Source organism: Pezoporus occidentalis, unplaced genomic scaffold (assembly GCF_034315485.1).
Source record: "Pezoporus occidentalis ecotype Australia unplaced genomic scaffold, CSIRO_AGI_Poc_V1 ctg376, whole genome shotgun sequence".
In the NCBI taxonomy this organism is placed as follows: domain Eukaryota; kingdom Metazoa; phylum Chordata; class Aves; order Psittaciformes; family Psittacidae; genus Pezoporus; species Pezoporus occidentalis.
In genome coordinates, this window is record NW_026915698.1 from 67,539 (window position 1) to 92,688 (window position 25,150).

Genomic DNA, 25,150 nt, shown 5'->3' on the forward strand with positions numbered 1-25,150 from the left:
CTGAAGACAGAATTAGAAGGGCTGTCATGGAAAACATTGTTTAATATATTAACACTTAACTTTCTGTAGCAAAAAGCATCTGAAACCCATTTGGATAGTGATGATAAAATCTGTTTGGATAGTAATAGTATGACATGGAAATTACCAGAAGAAAAAACCTTGGAGATGAGGCAAGAGAAAAGAGCATTGCTTTCAACTCGGGTTTGAAGTCTTGTGGGTGAATACCTAGAGAAGTGTCAGGATATACAGAAAGACACTGGGAGGCTGCTTCAGATAACACGAACTGCATGAGGAAAAGCTATTATGTAATTGTAGTGGAGTTGTGCTTCCTCACAGAGGCGAAGCTGACACAAAGCAAAGAGCTGAATATCCAACCACATTATTAAAAAGAGCCCTGGCAAAAATTGTAATCATTATTTTAAGATGTTTAAGTGTGTCTCAGGGTAAACAAACATCTCCTTGTATGTCTCAGGACAGAAGTCAGGTTTCAATTTGAAAAACTGTGAAAAAGCTTCCTCTGTGCACATCTATAGCTGCATGTCCATTTTTTTTTCCCTACGCCTTCCACTGAAGCATGTAGTAATGTCTGTTGCCAGAGGCAGGCTACTGAACTTATTCATTCAGACATTTGTTACATTCCTAGAAAGAAGAGGCAGAGATAAAGGCAGCAGAGACTCAAATGTTGGAGCGAATCTGTGCAGACTTTTAAAAGCAAGTAGATATTTTTCTTTTTAACTGGATCCAGACATTACAAGAGCTAATGGAGATAGGTGACACTAAAGATTTTCTGACCAGATTGCCTTGTACCTGTGAAGAGGTATAGAGCAGCCTTCTACATCACTTGTGTTCAGAGCAGTGAACAGCAAAATCTGGCAATACCAAAAAGGTGTTGAACTGTAGAAATGAAAGCTAGACAGTCTGAAGGCTTGTGTAAGACATGGAAGGACAGTTACGGATAGTGCTAGGAAATTTAAGAGGACCTGATATAACATTTTCAGGTGAAGTGGTGTGAGAAGCGGAAAAGAATTAAATGCCAAGTATGATTATGAGATTACAAAGGGAAATGGATAAATTGCTTGAAGATGTTTGCTTTCCCAAAGAGAGACAAAGGAGTCCGGTAGACTTGGTTGTCAAAAGCAGGGTCACGGGCAAGGCGTTTTTGCGATCGGAGGAGGGAAAGAATAAAAAGAGCTGTTAAAAGCTACACATATATGTTATACCAAACTAAAACCAGCAGGTAAAGCAAGTGGTGTGTGACCTCTGTTCATTGTCCTCTGAATGAACTACATTATAGTTTAAAGTGACAAGCTGTTTGCTTATTTCCGACCTAATTGCCAGCCCTGAGCACTCACTGAAGGTCCCTAAGAATTTAACTGTATTGTTTTCTTCTTGCATAGGAACAGCAAAAATACTCTTAAGGTTTAATTTGTCCCTTAATGACATGTGTTAACTTTACTGTCTTCAGTGGATTTGCCCAGTTATGATTGGGACTTAATAAGATGTTTATGGCCACACCACAAAAAGAAACTATTCCAGTTTCTGTCTTTACTGTGCCCTGTCTGCACCATGAGCAGAAGATGAATGTGCTTGTTTTCACATTTCAGGTCTCAGCAACTGTTTAAATGAAGGCAGAAACGTTTTGAGCACGTAAAACTAGGAGGTGCATAGTGAAACATGGCACCTTGTGGCATAAAGGGTTTTTTCCAGTGGAGTCGAGGGGCAGCTTTTCATTGCATGGCATCTCCCTTCCTGCTCTGAGGACATTTTTAAGAAGAAATAAGTACTTCAGGAAAGGACCTGCTGTTAAACATGTGCTTTTGTTGTCTTCAGAACGTGTGAATGGTGCCTTTAGGTGGATGAAAAAAATGAAAAGCAAAACTACCCCAAATAGAGTTTCAGGATAGTGAGAAGTAATGTCAGTTACACAGCTCTCAAAGTCTTGAACTGAACAACTTCAGACTTCTAGAATGGCCAATCAAAGGATTCCTAAAATTGGCAGACACAAGTTCTTGCTTGCTTTCTGGTTTAGATTCATGCTTCCACAGCCCTCTTGTATGTTTGATGTCCAGATCCTTGCTTTCTACATAAAGGAAAGTTGGCATTTTCACATAGTAATTAGCATCTGACACAGACTATAGGCATTTAGTATCGCAATGGAGTCAAGTCAAGAGAGCTAACAGCTCCATCTGGGTAGTGTACCAAGCTGTCTTGTTCACCAAAAGACAGAAACTTAGCAAGCTATTAAGAGCAGACATAAAAACTATATGTGAAGTTTCCACACATGCACACTTAACAGTGACCTTTAGGTGGTGGTTCCAGGCACTAGTGCTACTTAGAAGCCCGTTGAGATTGTCCTTCTGTGGTTCAGTGGCCCACAGAGGGACTGAGAGTCTCAAACACAGCAGTAGTTTTCATACCTAGGCAACAATCCTAACAGGGATTGGCCTGAGATTCAGGAGGCAGTCTGAACGCAAGGCTGCAAACAGGCTGTGACAATGAGGTAATTATTTTATTCTCTATGATCTGTGACTGAACTGGAACCACTGAACTGAGGAATGCTTCAAAGCCTGTTCCTTAACGCATTAGTGTTCTCATCTGCCTCTGTCTTCTGGTTTGCAGCCATGACCCGGTAATGAAAGGCCTCCATTACTCTGATAGCCTAGATTTTTTTTCCCGAGGCAAAGAATTGTAATCTGGGGGAGAAGGAGAAGAGAGGGAGTGTGCTCTGCTTTTGCTCTGACCGCTGTCATATTGTTTGTTCAAGCATGATCCTAGAACAAGGCAGTGGCACTGAACACCGTGTCATCTTGCATTTAAAAATTACAGATTTGAAGATCAGAATAATGTTCCAGCTACAGCTGAGGGAACTTCATCGTTCCTGTGCATGACCAGTTGGATGGGGATTATTTTCATTTCTGTCTGCCCAACTTGTCGGTGACTGTATCTCCCAGTAGAGTAGAATTGTGCTTGTATTTCTTCTGATTATTTTGCAAAGTACTTCATAATGAAGTACTTACGAAGTTTAACCAAGCCAAGTGCAAGGTCCTACACCTGGGTTGGAGCAATCCCAAGCACAGCTACAGGTTGGGCAGAGAAGAGATTCAGAGCAGCCTTGAGGAGAAGGACTTGGGGGTGTTGGTCAATGAGAAAATGAACATGAGCCGGCTTCAGTGTGCGCTTGCAGCCCAGAAAGCCAACCGTATCCTGGGCTGCATTAAAAGGAGTGTGACCAGCAGGTCAAAGGAGGTGATTCTGCACCTCTACTCTGCTCTCGTGAGACCTCACTTGGAGTATTGTGTGCAGTTCTGTTGTCCTCAACATAAAAAGGACATGGAATTGCTGGAACAAGTCCAGAGGAGGCCATAAGGATGATCAGGGGACTGGAGCACCTCCCATATGAAGACAGGCTGAGAAAGTTGGGGCTGTTCAGCCTGGAGAAGAGAAGGCTGTGTGGAGACCTCAGAGCAGCCTTCCAGTATCTGAAGGGGGCCTATAAGGATGCTGGGGAGGGACTCTTCATTAGGGACTGTAGTGATAGGACAAGGGGTAACGGGTTAAAGCTTAAACAGGGGAAGTTTAGATTGGATATAAGGAGGAAATTCTTTTCTGTAAGGGTGGCGAGGCACTGGAAGGGGTTGCCAAGGAAGTTGCGAATGCTCCATCCCTGGTGGTGTTCAAGGCCAGGCTGGACAGAGCCTTGGGTGAGATGGTTTAGTGTGAGGTGTCCCTGCCCATGGCAGGGGGGGTGGAACTGGATGATCTTAAGGTCCTTTCCAACCCTAAATATTGTATGATTCTATAACACAAATTAAAGGAAATGGAAGGAAGAACTGACCTAACTTATTAACTCAGCATAATGAATATGCAATTATAATTCATTGTTAAATGTATATCTTTGCAATATCTCCTTCCTTTTTTTTTATTCCAGTCCCCTCTGCCGTCCCTATGATGCATCAGGTGAGTCGTACTACCAATAGCATCACACTATCGTGGCCTCAGCCAGACCAGCCCAATGGGATCATCCTGGATTACCAGCTACGCTACTTTGACAAGGTGAGCAGAAAGCTGATGCGATGCTGATTATTGTATAGTTATTATGCAAAAGAGAACAGGGAAATCTTTCAGGATGAATAAGGTGGAGAAAGATGCTTCAGTTATGATGGAACAACCTATAGCAAAAGCAGAAGTTCGTAACATATGTTTCATCTAACATCAGTCCATCTGCATTTCCCAACTTACAACCATACAGGGAAATGTAAAAAAGAGAAGACATTTGTATCTAAGCTAAAAAGCTGTGGCTAGCAGCCTGGAAAGTTTAACATCAGCTCACACAGGTAACAGTGGAAAGAGCTGAAGTTTCCAAATGTATAAATTGGACTCACTCCAACATTCTGTCATATGTTTGTGGAGGGAAGTCCTTTGTTCCCATTTATACCTCGACAGACATCTCTCAGAAACTTTGGAAGGAGGAATGCACTCTTTCATTTACTAATGGTGGATGTCAGTTACCTGTTTATGTGCTGGAATTAAAGGGTGGCAAATAGAAAGTTGTTATCCTTTCACATCTTTCATCACTCCTAATCTAGCTGTCTTGAGGAGAAGAGGTACGTAGGGCTGCTCAGACAAGCTCACATCCCATATTCTTGATCTTTCTCATAAATATTCTGGTAGGATTGTGCAGGACTGCAGTTTTTCTGGCAGCAAAAAGGTCTGCTATTTGTAGTAAGATGTCTAGCAGCTTCCTGCTTCCATTACATGTTGTTTTGCTCTGGATTCCTCTAGGAGAGTAACTGAGTTTGGAGCTTGCAGAAAGCAAAATGTTCTATTTATATTCTTAGCAAGGAACCAGAGGACAAAGTAGTTTTGTCTCTCACTCTTGTTTAGGTCAGGACCGAAGAGCTTTGGCAGAACTTTTTCAGAAGCCCAGGCTTAAGGGAATGAAAAGTACCAATGAGGAACAAGAAGTGCGAGGAAGTCAGTTCTAGAAGAGAGGTTGTGGTTGGGAGGCTCTGTACAGGTTCAAATACTGGAATGACATGGAAACTTGTATTCCTTGTTGAGGCGAGTGAGCCGTGTGGGCAGAAGTCTCACATTCCATTTTGATCACTGACATTCACAGGCAGAAGATGAGGATAATTCCTTCACCCTGACTAGTGAAACCAACATGGCCACCATATCAAATCTGAGCCCAGGAAAGATATATGCCTTCCAAGTACGAGCTAGAACAGCAGTGGGCTATGGGCCATACAGTGGAAAGATGTATTTCCAAACGTTAATGGGAGGTAAGTGCTATCATTTTGTGCTCAGATCTGCTTGTGACTCTTTCATTTGTGTCCCTGAGTATATTACCTTATCCTCTGGAGGACTGCTACCTAGTCAACTTGTATTTCTGAATATCATAATTTGCATATGCAGATTTGTTCAAAGAAGCTTCATGCTATCAGAGCATATAGTTTATACTGCAGCCATATTCCTTGGTCCTAGTCCTTGTTGCCTCTGTGCCTCAGACCAGCAGGAGCAGAGTGTGTCAGTAGAACATTCTGTAAGAGAGTGTTAAAGTACATGGCACTATATACTGCTGCAGTTTGATCTTCAGATGTCACAGGCATCTTACAGCTTAATGCTCTCTGAACGTCTTAAAGACAAGTGGACACAGGACATACACCCAGAAGCTTGCCTTCCAGCAGTATCACCATCCATTCATGCAGAGAGCTACATAATACCTTGTGACATAATTTGATCTGGATCAAAGGTGCTAATGGATGCCATCTACAAGCTGAACTAATAGGGGAGAACGGGATCAAAGCCCAGGTTAGAGCTAGCTTATACTTATGTGACTAGTCAGGTTTCAGTGGACCAGGGGAAGGAAAATTGTATTCAAAGGGAGCACTGGCTTTTTGGAAGGAGGAAGGTAGTCACTGGAGTGATGGAAGGTGCTAAGGGACAACCAAGTCAAGGATTTGCTGAACTGCCAGGACTAGCCTGGGAAGCAAAGGGCTGGTAAGGATGGGTGAGACCTAGTTGAGTAGAAGGGAAACTCTAACAGTTCCTGTCTTCTACATTTGTGTTTGTGTATGCATGTGTCTTCCTTGCTAGGAGAGCGCTCGGAGATGGTCCAGGACCGACTGCCGCTTATCGTGGGCTCAGCACTTGGTGGTCTAGCCTTCTTGGTAATTGCTGCCATTGCCATCCTTGCCATCATCTTCAAGAGGTGAATTCCTTGACCTGCTCATGTGCACTGCAGACAGTGGAACATAGCCCCTGCTACATTACCCAGTCCCAAGGGAAACAGCCTCATCTACATTTATCCAGATGTCCTTGAGATGCCATTTTCTAATTAAGGAAAGATGCTGCCCCATTAGTCCTATCTGAGGAGCCTCTCCTTTGGTAAACTGCTCATGTACTTAGCTAATATTTGACTAGTTAGCAATTCGAACACAAGGGAAGCATTTTAAATCTAGTATTCAGAGGGTATTTAAATGCATCGCTTTCAAGAAGAGACTGTAAATTGCATTTTAGGCAAGCAAGTGGAGAAACAAACATTGTAATGAAAGAAGTACTGGTGGAATAAGTATTTAGATCCACTTTTTAGAAGGTGCTAAATACCCTTTAACTGAGGACCTTTAACCAAGCTCACGTGATGAAATAAAAAATCTGTACAATCCCAATGGTTCCATAGAACACTAAGTCATAAAATACAGGTTACAGACAGCAAAACCCACTTCCTGTTTTGGAAAGGGAGAAGGGCAGATAGGACAATGTAGAGATATGATCAGTTATGTTAAAAAAAAATGGAGACCAGAAATTTTAAAGAGCAAAAACATAGGAGGTCAATACTTGTGTAGAGGCATAAAAGTAACCAGTGGGGGTTTTGTTGTTTGAAGAAAAGAAAGTCATTACCCACTCCTTGAATGTATTAAGGTTTGAGCTTAATCCCCTAGATTAACAGTAATGGATTTCTGTACTTTGCTCTACTCTGCCTCTGCACAAGAGGTACTTATTAACTTTTTTAGCTGGCCTGAAAAATGTATGAACAAGTTAACTTGAGAAAGCGACATTTAGTTTTAGTTATTTCTTTTTTGTTCTCTTCCCTTTTCTACATTTGTTTTCTCCTTCTGTGTATATTCTTTTTAAATATTTTTCCTTCAGGAAAGAAAAGAGCTCTTCAATGTTGTTCTATTTGCATTGCTGCCTCCTTTTGTAGTTTTCAACTGTTAGAAGTACAATTTCTTGTTACAGCTGGAAATGTGATGCGCACAACTCAATAAAGCATATATTTTTCTAAAGAAAATACCCCACAAACCCAGAATAAATTAATATTACCAAAACTGTATTGGGGAAAGACATTGATGAGTGTCTGTAAATGTATCTACATAAAAGGAAATACCATAAAAAATAGATTCCTTTATATTTGAAGGATCATGTGCAATAATAAACAGTTGTTCAGAAAAAGTGGAAATACCAAATTTCTGTTTTAAATGTGTCTTTGATGGGCAAAGAAGGTTTGAAGGTGTATTAAATGAGGAACACCACATCATATAAGTAGTTCATTAAAAGGTGGCATGTATGTAGAGTCAAATGCTGTAAGTTTAACTTTTTTTGTAACTTGTTGGCACACAGTTTCCAGGCAATATACAATGTAAAACCACCTATTTTAGGCAATTTCTTTCCAGAACAGAACAGATTTTGAAAGTAGAGTTATTGTTTTTGCAATCTTAGCAGAATTTCAAGAGAGAAGCCTGACAAGAATAACACACAGTTACCTGTTGGAATGACAGAATTAGTTATGTTAGTAAAGTAACAGTGTTTCTTGGTACTCCGTCTTCAGATCCTAATGGGATCAGCAGCTAGAAGGTCTTGCGCTGAAACAGCAAAGCGTATGAGTTGACACAAACCCATGCGAACAGCAGGGATACTATAGGACACCACAGGGTTTGATTTACAATCTGGTCTAATTAGAAATGGTTGCAAATGAGCATTTTGGAGAAAAAATACAAATATTGTTGGGAACAAAAAGAAGTGATTTGAAAATGGAAAATACATTTAGAGCAAGATGAAAATAGGGTGAAACTTATAAAACAACTGGATAATGTGGGAAAAAATGCTGGAATCACACACATACAAGAGGAGACTGAGATCTGAGAAATGCCTCTGCTGAAAACAACTTATGCTTACTGGAAATTAAATGCATATACGCAGTAAATATTACAGTAATAAAGACCGTATTTGTTTTGATCTGCACGTGCAAAATTCACATCATGGAACAGATTTCTGTCCATCTGACTTTGTGTGGTTGGTTTTGGGTACCACACTTGCTAAAAGAGTAGTCAAAGTAAATGCTGTTAAGAGACCGGGACTAAAAATAAAGACTCAATCTCTGGGGGAAAAGTATACAAATTAAGTATTAAAGTAATTGGCTCTTAGAATGTTTTTGAAGCATCACAGGAGATGGCTTAGATTTGTATTGAAAAGAATAATTTGGGAGGTTGGAACTGGGTGATCTTAAGGTCCTTTTCAACCCAGACCGTTCTATGATTCTATAAAATTAAATGCAAATTTAGCCTGAAGAGCAAGAAAACTTCCAAGACAGTAATGTTAAACTGTATTTTTTTTTCAGGATAGTGCTGGAAATCCTACTATTTGTCATATCTAAAGTGGGGATACAAATAGTGGTGTAATAACGACTGTATAGAAAACAAGCATACTGTGGTTACAAAGAGATCGCAGGATCTTAACATCCATCTTCTATCCCTAAATTCAAGGATTCTCTGTGTCTTGCATTGAGAATTCTACCTCAGCATTCTGAGAGACTCTTGTGTGTGTTTTGACTTTCCTTTCCTTTATGTCCTGCAGTAAAAGGCGAGAGACTCCATACACAGACCGCCTGCAGCAGTATATCAGCGCACGAGGTAAGTGTTCTTGAGCAACGCATGACAAGGGACTGTTTCTTTTCAGGACTTATTAACATCCATGTCTCTCAGGATTTGATTCTGGTGATGTTTTGGGCTGTCTCCTCCACTGCAGGACTTGGAGTGAAGTATTACATTGATCCTTCAACCTACGAAGACCCCAATGAAGCTATTCGAGAATTTGCAAAAGAGATTGATGTGTCCTTTATCAAGATTGAGGAGGTCATTGGATCAGGTACTGTGACAATCTGCAGATTTTGAAGTGCCTTCCTTGTTCACCTTGAGACTTGGCACACTAATGGCCTGAAGTGGAGTCATGAATCCATGGTACATCAAATGTCTCGGAGTAGCTTACTTTCACTTCCACCAAAATGCATTTTAACTTACTTAGTAGTAGATGCTTTCTCCAAACCAAGTTTAAAACATGCTTTGAAGACTCAGAGCTTGTCATTTGAACTAGGAAGGTATAGTCTCCAGTCTGAGCCTTTGCCTGAAGAACTTTACCTTAATCGAAACAGTCCTAGTAACCTTATTTCCGAGAAGCGCCTGCAGTCTTCCACAGTAGAATGCTTTAGTGCACCTGGCTAAAATTCTTTGCTGTGTTTCCTTTATTTGAGGTGTGTATCTTCCCTCCCTGACAGGAGAGTTTGGAGAAGTGTGCTTTGGGCGCCTAAAACACCCAGGGAAGCGTGAATACACAGTAGCTATTAAGACCCTGAAGTCGGGTTACACAGATGAACAGCGGCGGGAGTTCCTGAGTGAGGCGAGCATCATGGGGCAGTTTGAGCACCCCAATGTCATCCATCTGGAGGGGGTGGTCACCAAAAGCCGACCAGTCATGATTGTCACAGAGTTCATGGAGAACGGATCACTGGATTCCTTCCTCAGGGTACCACAACCAGAGACTCCCACGACCATTACCTCTTCATCTTGCTGTGTGCCAGTCTGAGATCTGATAATTTTGCCTGTCCTTCCTCTTCACTCTATAAGTCCTCAGTAACCCTCTTCAGGTGCAATAGAAATAGTAGCAAATTGCGAGAGTAAGTGCTTTTGTGCCAGCATGGCAAAAATATCAGCCACCATATAAAATTTCCTCATTATTTCGGCCTTCTCCAGCTCAAATAATGAATGGTAAACAATGCTAAAGTGTTTCTCTTTGTACACAGTCTTCCGGTTCCTTATGTGCGTGCTCCAGAATTTACCTTTCTAATGATGTTTTTCAAACTTCATTCCACTGAATGTTTTAAAGTTTCAACATCGTGATGAAGTAACGAAACTTGTGGTTATTTTTGGACTCAGAGTTTCTGGTGCTTTTTCAGTAATGTAAAATAAATACAGATAGTTTTGTAGTATAGATGCTTCACTTCTTTTTTTCACTGACTGCTGTGGTAATTCAACCACAAATGCTTTGGTAGGTACATTTTGAAGAGCACGTGAACCCATTGTTTAGAATTATATAGAACTCATTGTAAAGACCTTAAAAAATAGGAGCAGGTTTGTCTACTCCCATTCATTTAGTCATCTTAGTTAGTAGTTAATGAGACCAGGTGTGGAATGCTAAAGGAGGATATGGCCATAAGATGAGATTTGTCTTCAGAAAAAAGATCACCAGTGCCTGACTTCATTTGCAGTTCCTTGCTTTGAGCCCACTCTCCATTCTTACTTGCTGTCCCTGAACTTTCACGTTTTGTCTAAACTCAAGATGCATGTTCACTAAGTTCATAAATCCACCCTGTCTCCTTGCTCTTTGTAAGTCTTCTCTGTTTGCTTTATGCTCTGTGGTCATAAAAGCCTGTGTTTGTCTCCTCTATTGCAGCAGAAGGAGGGACAGTTCAGTGTGTTACAGCTGGTGGGAATGCTACGGGGAATTGCAGCGGGGATGCGCTACCTTTCAGACATGAATTATGTGCATCGTGACCTGGCAGCACGTAACATCTTAGTCAACAGTAACCTTGTGTGCAAGGTGTCAGACTTCGGTTTGTCCCGCTTCCTGGAGGACGATGCTTCAAATCCCACCTATACTGGAGCTCTGGTGAGTTACCACTATGCGGTGAGTCTTTGTGGAATGATGGTGAATAGGACCAACCTCGTAACTAGATGTAGGTGTTATCTTTCCTCTTCCAAAGCTTCTTAAAGAAAGCATAAAGGACTGAAAGAGAGGTTGAAGTCCTGTACTACCACCCTTTGAGGAAAAAGTTATTGGTTTTCCTCCAGAAAAAAAATACCTAGCATAAGTATATGTTTGGGCTTACAACCAACCATCAAGTGAACTTATTGACTATGAAGTTCTAATACCAGCTATACATACTACAAAAACAGTGAGACTATAACAGGCAGGTTAAAACTACGATTTTGTATGCAGAGGATGAACAAGTATTCAGTCACTGAAAAGTGAAACAAGTTTTAGATGTATGTATTTTGAAGAACCAGCACCTGAATGGTATTTTGTCTGGCAGGTCATACCTGCACTCAGAGAGATCAAGATGGAAAAAGGAAGGAGTTAATGCTAGCCACTGAGTGTATCTGTCCTCAGTGTTGCAGGTTGGGATTGATTAAATAGCTTTAGATTTCCAAATGATTGTGACTTTCATGAGGCTTTTATTATTTGCCACCTCTCAAATGCTGCAAAGAAGAGCTATAAAAGTTAAAAACTACTATGTCATGGGATTTATAGCAGCAAGGAGGCATGATCTTTTCTCATCTATCTGTCAATAGAACAAGGTGGAAACCTTGAACATCCTTTGAATTTAAACCAACAATGTCTACAGGACAGCATCAGCTGGATTGGCACTCCATCCTCAGACTTGTGCTACTGGCACCTGATCAGTTCAGTGATGTCATTTTAACTAATAGTCCTTATCTCACTAGCATTCTGGTTGCTCTCTGCTTTCTAGGGCTGCAAAATCCCCATCCGTTGGACTGCTCCTGAAGCTGTCCAGTATCGAAAGTTCACCTCCTCCAGTGATGTTTGGAGCTATGGCATTGTCATGTGGGAGGTGATGTCGTATGGTGAGAGGCCTTACTGGGACATGTCCAATCAGGATGTAAGTTTGAGAAGTGATGAGAACGTGCATCTGCCCCTCTGTCCTGTACCAATTCAAGTAGAAGAAGGTCATGTACCACCAAGGGATTGTTTCTTTATCTTTTCTTTTCCCAGCTCTGTTCTTTTTTGTTTGTTTTTTGCTTGTTTTCCCAGCTTTGTTCTTCTTTTCCTGCAGGTGATTAATGCCATTGACCAGGACTATCGCCTGCCACCACCCCCAGACTGCCCAACAATTTTACACCTGCTGATGCTTGACTGCTGGCAGAAGGAGCGGGTCCAGAGACCCAAATTTGAGCAACTCGTCAGTGCCCTAGATAAAATGATCCGCAAACCGTCTGCCCTCAAAGCTACTGGCACTGGGAGCAGCAGGTGAGATGGGAATTTAATGCAAAAATTAAAGGTCTTGTCTTTCAACAGGCCTAATTCAGGCAGGGTGATGAGGAGTTGTGGGTGCTGAACGTGAGGGGAGATGAATCTCTTGATAAGGTGCACTGAGGATGAATGATTGAGGGATTTTAGGGAATAGAGGGACTTATCTGGGTGCAGCTACACAAGATATTCTGTGATCACACAACACTGTGTGATCAGAAGAGATGATGAAGGAAGATAAGACTTTAGCTTATAGAAGGAAGGAATTCTGTAGATAAGAATGATTAGAACTGCAGATTCCATCCCGTATTTTCCCAACTGCATTTTGCGGCCTGGTGGGACCAGAGGCAAGAGGTCAGCAAAGGAGAAGTCTCTGGGGAGGTCTTGGGGAGCTAAGATTAGGTGGATATTGGGCTGATGATGTAATTACATCCTGCTGGCCTGGAGGGGTTTTCCCCATTATTATAAAGCTCTCAGTAGAGACAAGCTGGGGGAGGAGAAAAGTGCCTAGTGATGCCCAATTTGCCAAAAACAGCACATAAAGAGAGTTATAGCCTTGGAGCAATTCAGGTGAAGGCGGGGGGAGACAGAGGTGGGGGGAAGAGCAAATGCTGCATATAAACAGCCCTTTCTTTGGCCTTTTACTGCTATGCTTTTATGAGATGGGTGTTGGAGCTGAAACAAGACACTCATTGTCACGTAGGTTACTTCCTGATCCAAGGAGTGCATCTAGGAGAGGGGGAGTTAGTTACAAAAGTTAAAAGGTAAAAGGTCTCATCTCTGCCTCAGAAACATCTTCACTGCGACTCTTTGTCCAGCTAACAGGTCTAGACACAGAAAGTGTGGAAAGATCTGAGGCAACAAGAAGAGAGTGTGCCTGAGAGAGTATATAATGGGAAGAAAGGATCAGTTTCTTGGGTTGGGTTGATTGTTTTCAGGCAAAAAAGGTAGTCTAGAAACAGGGTATCAAGGTGGGATTTTAGGAATCGGGGCACAAAGAACAAATATTAGCATTTTCCATTCTGTGCTCTTCAGAAGTTGCATTCTCTCCCTGTCTTAACTTTTACCTTACTAGTGTTGTCAGCTCATGTTGACAGCTTGGATCTTTAGAACCTGCCTCTTTTACAGACCATCTCAGCCTCTCCTGAGCAACAGTCCTCCAGATTTCCCTTCACTCAGCAACGTCCATGAGTGGTTGGATGCTATCAAGATGGGCCGTTATAAGGAGAATTTTGACCAGGCTGGTCTGATTACATTCGATGTTATATCCCGCATGACTCTGGAGTAAGTACTGGGGCAGAGAGCAGACAATGATTTTTCCATGCAGAAAGTGAAAGCAGTCTGAGAAACATTTAGTGGTGGCTATATAGGGAATATATACACATGAAATAGGAGAGGGCAGCCAGAGCAAAGTAGCTGCTGTTTTTTACATCTATCTGATTAGAGTCTCTGGACAACCTCCATACCACTGTATATCTGCAATCTGTTTCTGTAAGCGCTAATACTGATCCCACGTACTCTAGAAAACTTATTATCAGTGTTGCAGAGAGACTGTTACACCAGAATGCTCATGACAGCTGCCAGAGGTAATAACCACTTTGAAGAAGATGTGTAGACCCAGCCATGACGTATACTGGGTTAAGTGCTCTGTAGAAGACAGGAGCCAGGAAAGGGAACACTCTTAGAACCTTAGAAAGGTACCTTTAAAGACTGTCTAGTCCAACTCCTGTGCCATGAGCAGGGGCATCTTTCAGTAGATCAGGTTGTTCAAAGGCCCAGCCTGACTTTGAATGCTTCCGATGATGGGGCATCCACAATTTCTCCTGGCAACCTGTTCCAGAGTCTCACCACCCTTCCTTATATCCAATCGAACCCTATTCTCTTTCAGTTTAAAACTGTTGCCACATGTCCTGTCACTACAGGCCCTGGTAAAGAGTCTCCATCTTACCTGTAAGCCCCCTTTACGTATTGAAAGGCCACAAGAAGGTCTCCCTGGAGGCTTCTTTTCTCCAGGCTGAACAACCCCAAACTCTCAGCCTTTCTCCATAAGAGAGGTATTCCAGCTCCCTTCATCATTTCTTCATCCCCTTCCACTGCTTCTTTTAGTGTCATAACCTACCAAGTGCTGCCAACACCCATCCACCCATGCAGATTTGCCAGAGAACAGCAGAAGACTTGTCAACTGTTTCTCAAAGATATACATACATGTATATCTATACACATTGTATTGGGATCTACAGGGAAATGGACTGGGACTGTTCAGAACAAGAAGCCCATTTTAACACCTTCCCCATCCTCTATTCTCTTGCAGGGATATCCAGCGTATTGGCATCACCCTTGTTGGTCACCAGAAGAAGATTCTAAACAGCATCCAGCTCATGCGAGTCCATTTGAATCAGCTTGAACCAGTTGAAGTGTGATGTTTACACCATCCTTATTCCACTAGTGTCAAGCTCTGGAAAGGTTCTAGGGGAATTCAGAGGGATTTTCTCTGTAAGAAAGAGTTGTCAGTATGCTACTTGAAGACTTAATGCACCCAGAGTGCACGTTACATGTCCTGTTCCATGAACAAAAATGAAGCCTTACCATGATTTGAAAGCAGAGCTGAATAACTGTGGCCTTTAAATGTGGCTGGGAATGGGTTGGGGGGGGGAAGTTACAGTAACAATGCCTCTTCTCTGCCACCAAAAGCTTATCAGACAACTTTACAAAGCCATCAGCAGGCTTTATCTGTGGCTGGGAGCCCAGCAAGGCTACAAAGACATAATAAAGGCAACAAAATGTTACCATTTTTTTCCAAATTTCTACGCTATCTCATGTGCAATTCTTGAGTCTGCTCCATGGTCCAGGAGGAAAACTTGCTAATCCTTTTGGGCTGATGCAAGAAACAGCAAGTCCTTGGTGGTACACAACTCTATTTATGGGACTGCAACCTAATGGAACAGTAAGGATTCCTGGAATCCATCCTGCTGGATCTGCAAGCAGAGAGGGAAACAAGTAGGTTGTAGTCCTCACAAGCCCATTCTTGAGACGAAAGGCATAAGTTGTGATATTCTGAGCGCACAGAATTTGGGGTTTGTTCTCCTCTGACCTTCTCACAAACAGCGAAGAGCATGACAAAAAAAAAGTCTGAAGCCCTTTGAAAAGTGCTTGCTCTTTTTCTCACCCTAACCAGCTACATCAATGGGCACAGCGGGTCGAGTGTTGTTGCTGAAGAAACTTCAGACCTGCAGTAAACTTAAAATAGCAAGAGAGGTGAAACTCTTTCACAAGTTCTTGTCAAGAGTGATCAGGGAAAGGTTCCAATCTTGCAAGTCACTTCAGCCCTTAAAAAAAAGATTAACAATGTCCTTGTGATCGGCTCTGTTGCCTGGCAAAGGTGCATGAGAATGACCTGAAGGACAGAGCTTATGTCTCCCTTTAGACAGAGTAGTACCCGTTTCAGGAAAGGTCTGCTCTTAGGAGGAGCACAGCTTCAGAACTGTATCTAACTGTCCCTATGCAGGAGTATGAAAGCATGAAGCTGAGTTTAAGAGAAACACTCATAAGCTATACACTTGTCCACCTCACCAACACATAGGAAAGGAAATGGAAATATCCACCTCTGCCTCTTGTTCACCTCACTGACATGTAGATAGGGAAATGGAAATGGCTTTCTTAAGCAAGACCCCAGTGAAGGCTACATAAAAAGTTGCTTTCTGTGTGTGGGAAGAAATAACGCTGGTTATTCTGATCTGTGTCCATCTGTTGCCTCACTGTGAATTAGCCGTGACCTTGCTGTATTTTTTCAGCTGTCAAGGTTAGAATAGCACAAGTTCTGCAAATACTGCTCCTGTATGGATTTAAGGATTCCCTCAGCTTACCCAGCAATGAAGACTGAGAAGAGTCCAATAATATGATCGGAGTTGCTCCGGAATAGTTGCATTAGAATAGCCAGCACAGTTCAGACTCCTTGTTACATCATTAGAGTAATGTTAATTCTTTGTTTAGGGAGGCTTCTCAGAGCAGGGCGAGTTCACCCTAGAAAATTTGAGTTGGCTGCTTTTTGAGGGGTTTCTACAAAGTTGAAATCCTCACAAATCCAGTTACATATATCCTGACTGGCTGTCAGTCCCACCTACAGTATCTGAGGCTGAACAACTGCTGCTCTCTTCAGAAAAGCATATTGAGCACAAGATGCTGAGAGGAATCTGTGGTCTCTAGTGCCTTCCATATGTATTCACTAGAGGACAATAAGGAATATATGTGTATTCATGTATGAGTGTATCCTAGAAGTTCTCTGTGCCATCTGGGAAAACATGGTAAGCTATATTTTCCATGCCCTGGGTGGTTAAGATTACTGGAGAAATTAGTTGTGTAGCTAAAATCCTATGGCCTCTTTTCAGCCTAATGGAAACTTTTATGCAGAGAATACATTCTTTCTCTTCAAGCAGAGGGAGACAAAATGGGAGCCTTGTCTGAATCTCATACCAATGACAATGAGGTTTGATAGCCCCTTATGTGGAGCTGCAGTGAAATGGTGGTAGTCCAGGGAGTAGAACCTTTACTTTTCCATATGAAGTCTATGGCAAAGTTGTCTTCACAGTCAGAGGAAAGGAATTTGCTTGCTATACCAAGACAGGCATCTAGTGATTGGGCATTGTAGATCTCTTCCTCCTCCTGTTCTACAGCAAGATTGAAATGGCCCTGTGATAGTTCCAAGGGGTCAAGCATCAAGATAACCTGGCTGTGGCCAGAACTGCACAGGGACAAGCTTGGGGTCACAGATGGAGTGGGAAAGGGTAACTGTTTTCTGTAAGAAGTCTCTCCATTTGTCTTGTTCCCAGGTAGTTCCCTGTTCTCAGAGTACTTATTTCATAACTTGGGATGCAAAGGCTCTCATGTCATGATGCATCTTGTGGTTTTTGTCATTACGTCAGTCCTTAGCTCTGCAAGCATGGAGGAAAGGCAGCATTAGAAATACTCTGATCTCACTTTCCTCAGTCATGTAAAAGTAGAAATCCTACATTCTGTCTCCGCAGACTTCACCTGGGATGTCCTGCAGCATGTGAGCACCCTCAACATGTAGGGATGAGAATCAGGAAGGAAAGGAATGAGGCTCATCTAGGTGCCTGACATCTGTCTTTCACCAGAAAAAGAGTGAGAAATAAAGCTAAGGAGTCTTAAACAGCCAAATTCATTGCCAGAGAAGCAATGGGAGATGAACAAGTTATTGCCCATGTTTACACCATATGCTATCTATAATATGCAGTGCATAAGAAGACTGAGTAAATTAAATGCAGAGGTATCAGTGTGCATTCATGAATGCCTTGTTATTTTGACCTGGGAAAGCTGCAGTGAACTCTTGAGTCACTGCATTATGTCTGCAGGGTAGCAGTCTTCTGCAGTCATTCCACATCCTGACTGTAGGCTTAATCACTTTGAAATAAGGAGACATGAAGAATCAGGTACCTGCAATAGTTCCTGCACATACATAGTATCGTCTCTTTTATCTGTTTTGGTGGTGTCTTGAAGTTTCAGAGGTCATTAAATGCAGCATATGTGGGAGCAGATCATCTAGAGGACATAGAAACAGATCATGGAAAGCACCAGGATACAGAAACAGTTACATCCATGTTTACTCAATTTCAGACTCACCAACCCAGTAACAGGAGTAAGATCAAGGATCATCTGGGCCTCAGAAAAGAAACCAGACTAAATTTACATTGTCAGTCAGGAGAAGAGTAACCTCTGATTCCCCCATAGCAAAACTGCCATTGCCAAAGCTATGCAAACCAAGATGAAGTAGAACGTCCCAGCCCTGGCTGTTACTTCCCTCTTCCCCTCAAATACAAACGATTGAAATGCCCCAGGCAGACAAAAACTAGTAGGAAAAGCAGAAGTTTTTCTCAATGACCTCCTATTCACTCCTGCCACTGCATCTGTTTGAAGACAAAAAGACCCAGTGTACTCGCTAGATAAACAGTGGCACAACAACAACAGAGAAAGAAGGTAGGCTAAGAAAGCACTTAGGAGGAAAAAAAGACACCAGGGCCAGACCATTCTTAGACATTCAGCCAAATGCCTCTGAGATGATGCCAGTCCTGATGTTCCACTGAAACAGCTGCTTTTAACATGTGGACAATTCTAATATCCAGAGGTATTTAGAAAGTGTGCAGAACTTTCTCAGTGAAAGGAGTTAGAGATCAAGTAGCGTACTTCTTTCTTCCTTGTGTTGGTGAGGTCCAAGAGTGAATGGGCGTTTTCCCATGAGTCAATCTCAGTGAAGTCATACAAGGTGGAGGTCAAAAGGCCAGAAGGGACTTGTCAGTCTCTGGTGTTACCAGGTTCTCAAGCTATGTAAGCTGAGCTGGGTCAAAAGCAGGATTGAAAGACTTCCAAAAATCAGCACGTGTAGCAAGCATTATCAGTTTAACAGAGGTCCTCTTTTCCCTCAGCCATGACTGACCCAAGTCCTTGCTGTAATGTTAGGTGATGAGTCAGTGACAGTACTGACACTGTCTAAGTCACTACTGACCAGAATAATGCTCTGATACACTGCAGGATAACTTGATGACGATGCAGGAGTTGAGAAGGTCAGGTCCAGTCTACTGATAATTCCCTTGGGGAGCTGCATGTCTACATCTAAATAGTTCCATACACAGGTATGGACTCCTTCTCTATCAAGTCCTTCAGTTCGGGAGGTGATACAGTGACAACAGCTTGAGGTAATCTGAATCCTATTCAGATACTCTCTATCACTATCTTGTTTCTTTCTATGCCTGCTACCTTGAAGGGAATGAATCCCTTGTTGGGAATCTGGTCCAGGGCTTCCTACCTCATGTTATTCCTTTCATAAGGGAGGATTAGATTGCACTTCTGGCAGGCAAAGGTCTGGTTGGGTTGAAGAAACAGAATATGAAGAATGGTGTTACCTGTAAAGGTCTGGTAGAAAATCCTAGGATCATAAACTCAGAATGGTTTGAGTTGAAAAGGAACTTAAGATCATCCAGTTCCAACCCCCTGCCATGGTCAGGGATTGCCTACACCAGACCATGTTGCCCAAAGCTCTGTCCAAGCTGGCTTTGAACACTACCAGAGATGGAGCATTCACAACTTCTTTGGGCAATCTGTGCCAGCACCTCATCACCCTCATAGGGAAGAACCTATTCCTATTCCACCTATCTAACGTGAACTTCCCCTGTTTCAATTTGAACCCATCACCCCTTGTTCTATCACTGCAGACCCCAATGAAGAGTCCCTCTCCAGCATCCTCTTCTGTGAAACAGTAAGATAAAAAGCCTCATCTCCTTGCTACAACAGATAGTCCCTACTCAGCTTCAGCAAGAGAAAGCAATTTGCCAGCTCCCTGCACCACCTCAGTGCACTACTAACACATCTTCTTTTTATGCTGACCTTTCTGTTCTTTTTCCTTAACACTACTTAAGAGTGTAAGGAAATAAGTATAAACTTATTTCCTTACACTTGTAGATGATGGGATTGATAATGAGTAAATACACCGGCCAGGTCATTGCCTAACATAAATCAACTAATGTCATTTATTGCACTATTCAACCTTTTATCAAATAACAATTCAGCCCAGAAGCACATTAAGGGAAAAAACACAACTTTCTAGAGAGAAGAAATAGAAGCAAGTTACAGAATTTGGAGAAATTAAAGCAGGAATTGTATATGTAAATGAAAACAGTTCTGGGTTTGCATTCTTTTCCATCTATTCTGCAGAGATTTTCTGCTCTTTGGGGATAATTCAGATTAACAGTACAATGAAAAGATGATGCTATCCTACAGCAAGGCACCATGCTTCTTTATTTTGCCAAATGCTGACAGCAAAACTGTTGCAACATTTCAGAGAGGCTTTTTCCTGATGCACAGATTTCTGTTTGGTGTCAAGTGAGAGATGTAGTAACTGTTGGCAAACATGCAATTCTTCTTTGCTTTTTCTACTCCAGTTTTAAGTGTCCAGAGCTTTAAAATATCTGCTAATTGCTTAATACTTTGTATCCCAAGTTCTGTACTATCACAGATGTTTCCTGATACTCAGCCTACGCTTTTGCTTTCAATCAGTTTCAATCCTTTACTTTTGTTCTATTTTCTGACACCTTTGTGAAAAATTGCTCTTCATTGACTATCTCTGATGGGATGGGTTGAGATGAGATAGGACATGACACGTAGCCTATAGGAGAGAACAAGAGAAAGACATGGATTCACATGAGAAAGAAATAGGGAAGACGGATGACTAAACCAGAAGTCTCTGTTCGCTTTAAAGCAATGATGTTTAATTTCAAAATGGTAGATAAGAAATTCTGTAATTATTTCATATCTATATATTATATATACTTTCAGACAGCTACATTTTAAATGAACAATATCACTGACATGAAGCCATCTGTATTTACTTGAAACCATGAAGCCATGGCTGATCTCAAATGTTTTCTTACAACATGTGTGGACTGACAGAACAAAAGTTCCATTTGAGAAGAAAACATTCGACAATATGGATACATTTGCACAATCTGCCCTTTGGGTTTTAGATCATTTTTGTGATGACTCTGATTTAGGCTTACTTTCCACACACACACCAGAATTTCATGTTGTATAATTGCATTCATAGTTGAGGTTGCTGAATTTCTTCATAGTCGAGTATGGAAGAGCTGGTGCTCTTGGGCAGAAGAGAAATCATGCTATGAAGTTTCAGATCAGTTGTATTAGTGCTGTAAGGGATGACAGTGAAGTCATTTACAGCTCTTGTCAGTATCATTGTATTACAGAGTTAACACCCAGGATTAAAGTTTGGTGCTGCTTTTAACTGCATTAAGCTGCCTGCAGGCTCAGGCTGGCATTTCCTCACGGGTAACACTTCCACTTTGGTACATGGATAAAGACTACTTTCTTTTTTTAATAAACTCCTGGACCAAAGTTCTCTTACAAGATTTGTCTTCCTTGGCAGTTTTGAAGTTAGGGTTTATGGAAGACACATGGGCATGCTACTGATCAGACAGATTGATAGAGGAAGAAAAGAGGACAGATTTAAAGACACTCAGGTACCATGTCAGAAATGAAACATCACAGCAGTTCAGCCCACAGGTAAATACCAGAGTAGATGAGATAGTAACTAAAGTATGAAAACTTATTCAGTGGCCCAGGGATTCTTGACATCAGATACCTTTTCCGTTGCTGCCTGCACCAAACTGATGCTTTCTTTCACCACAGCAATGGGAAGAGCAGTCTCCCCTTCAACACACACTTTCCTTGATATCTATCACACCACACCAAATGTGCCAGAAGAACTTCAACAATTAGAAATCCAAAGCACAGCCACAGATATCTCATTAGTGAAAAAGTGAGATATGCTCAGGAAAATACAGGATTTTGCATGGGAATGAGTAACTAATCTATGGAACTAAGGAGAGAAAATGCACGATTTCTTTAGTCTCTTGTAATTCTCAATTCAGACTCACCTCATTTGCATGGTACAAGTGATTTTGTAAGAAAACATTCTGGACTTTGTCCTTTGAGAATGACCACAAGATCTGGCCTATTTTCTCATCCATGTAGTCTTTAGTTTGTTGACCCAAAGGCAGATACTACAGCTGTGAAATCAATTGCCACTCAACAATATTCACAGTCACCATTTCTCATTGAAGTGTTTTAGTGCCTTATTTATTCCACTGATGTTCTGGTGTCCTCAACATGAAAAGGACATGGAACTGTTGCAACAAGTCCAGAGGAGGGACACGAGGATGATCAGGGGACTGGAGCACCTCCTGTATGAAGACAGGCTGAGAAAGTTGGGGCTGTTCAGCCTGGAGAAGAGAAGGCTGCGTGGAGACCTCATAGCAGCCTTCCAGTATCTGAAGGGAGCCTATAGGGATGCTGGGGAGGGACTCTTCATTAGGGACTGCAGTGATAGGACAAGGGTTAGTGGGTTAAAACTTAAACAGGGGAAGTTTAGATTGGATATAAGGAGAAAATTCTTTACTGTAAGGGTGGTGAGGCACTGGAATGGGTTGCCCAGGGAGGTTGTGAATGCTCCATCCCTGGTGGTGTTCAAGGCCAGGTTGGATGAAGCCTTGGGTGAGATGGTTTGGTGTGAGGTGTCCCTGCCCATGGCAGGGGGGCTGGAACTGGATGATCATAAGGTCCTTTCCAACCCTAACTATTCTATGATTCTGTCTCTGTGAGTATCTTAAGCACTTGGAAATGTTACTTGACCAAATTTTACTTCAGGAATTGTTTATCGCTGTGAAATAATTCACTGTATTTTACAGATGGGGAAACTGTGACGTAGAGAAACTCAGAACTTTGGTCAGAGAAAGGTAAATGGCCATAGCCAGGTTTTCCACATAAATCAGTATATTCCCTACTTATTTTTCCAGTCTTTTTTTCTGAAATAGGAGGATGCAATTCTCACACAATGCACAGAATTGCTATGAAATCATTTGGAAAAAAGTGACAACCTCCTTAAAAAAAAAAAAAAACAGAGTTAAATCTGATGTTCACCCTGAAATTTGGCAAAATAATAGAACAAATACTGCTGCTCCTGGGGCTACATGAATATATCAGAGCATTTTCACCTCCTCAGGGATGTTTGGTCAGGAATGAGGCTCCTCCCCACGACTGCTTACATTGCTTCCTCTGTCATGCCCTAGTGTAGCAACATATGGAAGAAGGACCTTCATATAGGAAAAGCATCATCTTCTGAGTCCATACTGCTTCTTGCAGCACCGAAGCATACCTGCAGGAGTTACCACAATGTGGTCGTGCTCAATTGTCAATCCAGCCAAATCAAATGGGAGTGAGAAGTAAAGAAAATGGTTTAGAACAGGATATATTCCAATGACAAAATGTAACTTCTGCTTTTTGGGGGTGAGTATATATACACAGTTCAGGTACAGAGGCTCTTTATATCAGTGTAGGTATACAGTTTACTTCTTGGAGTGAAAGTAGGGTATCCAGATGTGTCAAGCAACTGAGTCATGGGAAACAAAATAGAATATCCTTGAGTAGGTCATTTCAGTGGCTGTTTGGGATCCTGAGTGAATCTCTAACATGGATCTGGACCATTACTGCACCTCTTTAGGTGTCCTGACACTCTCCTTTCAGCTCAGAATTTTTACCTGCTTACAGCTCCAGACACTAATCCATTGACAAGCTGTAGGGCTGCCTCCATCACAGCCTGAGCAGCACCCACATTGCCACACAAGGCCGCCACATGAAGGGCTGGCTGTTTCCCCAATGCACCTACATAGGCAATAGTAAATTAACCATCTCACTGCTGAATACGAACCATTCAGCTGTGTCCACTCCACCCTGTCAAGTTTATTCTCTGCTACAGCTACAGTCCTGTGCCTGCTTATCCAAACACACAGATCCCACAAGTTTTCTTTTCAACAGTGTTTCAGCCAAGGCTCGTACAAGAAGGGGCAGTGCTTCTCTGATGACTACTACAGCCTTTACAAAACAAAAGTTTCTGAATAGCTTGCACATCATTATTCTTCGAGGCCTGGAGCAGGGAGCAATAAAAGTTGTTCATTCATAGTCTTAAAATAACCGAAGTGGTTACAGGAAACAAGCTTTGCTGCATCACCAAGGCAGATTTGGTTAGAGCTTTTTGCTATCAGCCTAACAGACGTTTTTGAGAACTGTCAGGGCACGTCCACGTGTGATTCACCTTCCAAAGATCAGGCATTTTGCATAAGCAGAAGATTCATCATTCAGCTTTGCATCAGAGACCTGATGAAAATATCAGAGGAAATACAAGTCTGGCTCAGGTGCTAATGTAGAATTCCAGGATAATTGCACACTTACTGGGCTTGACTAGACCTTGTACAAGGTGTCAAATTGCCTTCACATCCTGATCTTGTGCCAGACCTCAGTATTTTCTAGCAGGACCATCTGAAATCCATGCAGAAACTGCACATATCTCCTGGATTTCGGTTCCCATTCCGAGTTCATCAACCAGTCTCAAACAAGCTGCATCATTGATTTTTGTCATAGGACAAAATTCAGCAACCAAATCCTTTCTTTCTGACAGATGGAAGTACACTGGCAGAACACAAAACTGTCTCTCGACTCCCATCCCTTTACTCCAACCAGGAAACTCAGGTAGAAAAAGAATCCTAATTGAATATGCAAACCTTTCATCGCAGCATGGAAACACAGCTGAATACAACACAGAATGATCCCTCTGGGAAGCTTGAAAAATCAAGCCATTGTTAATAGAAATAAATATTTTTTAAGAAAAATAAAGGTTGGCCACATGTCAATTGTTGTTATCTCTGGTGGCGAGAGCCAGCTTCACCTGACAAAATGATACCCTCAGGTGATACCCTAAGAAAATGTACTAGCAACATGCAGCATCATGCTTTTCATAAGGAGAGAATGAAAAGCAGTCTGCCTGCTTTTAATGGGGCAGGCTGTGCTTCAAAAGAATGAGAAGTCAAGCCTGAAGTTACTGACAAACCCACTAACAGGGCAAGACTGGGGTAACAGAGAACCATGCCAACAGGTATAGCACCACAGCTGCACAAGGCTGAGTAACTAAATTAGGAAAAGAGCTGTGTCTCTCTGCTTACCTGCATCTGCAAAATGACCTGCAGAAACCAAAGAAAAAAGAGCAGAAGGGGCACAAATCATTCTGACTGTGGTCAACACTTAGCGTTTGCTGGCACTCGATAACGCTAGGTAGTTAGACTGACATCTTTACCAGCAATGCAACACCTGATTTATTAAAAAGATAGATAAAATGGTTGTAATAGTTCCTTAATCGCTCAGTGAGTAGCATGGACGTCTGCAGTTACAATCCAGGACCTCTGTTTTGCTGCCTCTT

The 25,150-nt window shown here is 42.0% G+C and overlaps 1 protein-coding gene across 6 annotated transcripts in view; it reads left to right on the forward strand.

The window, feature by feature from the left end:
• LOC134170463 (ephrin type-B receptor 5) overlaps positions 1-24,518 on the forward strand; it is a 67,875-nt gene extending 43,357 nt beyond the window's left edge. For 5 of the 6 annotated variants that reach the window (XM_062631823.1, XM_062631827.1, XM_062631822.1 and 2 more), the window contains 11 exons: positions 3,929-4,053; positions 5,120-5,282; positions 6,097-6,211; positions 8,854-8,909; positions 9,025-9,144; positions 9,551-9,798; positions 10,726-10,941; positions 11,804-11,953; positions 12,128-12,321; positions 13,450-13,605; positions 14,633-15,126. In XM_062631823.1, the coding sequence (XP_062487807.1) occupies positions 3,929-4,053; positions 5,120-5,282; positions 6,097-6,211; positions 8,854-8,909; positions 9,025-9,144; positions 9,551-9,798; positions 10,726-10,941; positions 11,804-11,953; positions 12,128-12,321; positions 13,450-13,605; positions 14,633-14,741 (1,652 nt within the window). In that variant the 3' untranslated portion in view covers positions 14,742-15,126. Of the gene's footprint in view, positions 1-3,928; positions 4,054-5,119; positions 5,283-6,096; positions 6,212-8,853; positions 8,910-9,024; positions 9,145-9,550; positions 9,799-10,725; positions 10,942-11,803; positions 11,954-12,127; positions 12,322-13,449; positions 13,606-14,632; positions 15,127-24,355 lie in introns of those variants that run through there. The other variant, XM_062631829.1, reaches the window with a different exon arrangement.
• The last annotated feature ends 632 nt before the right edge of the window (positions 24,519-25,150 follow it).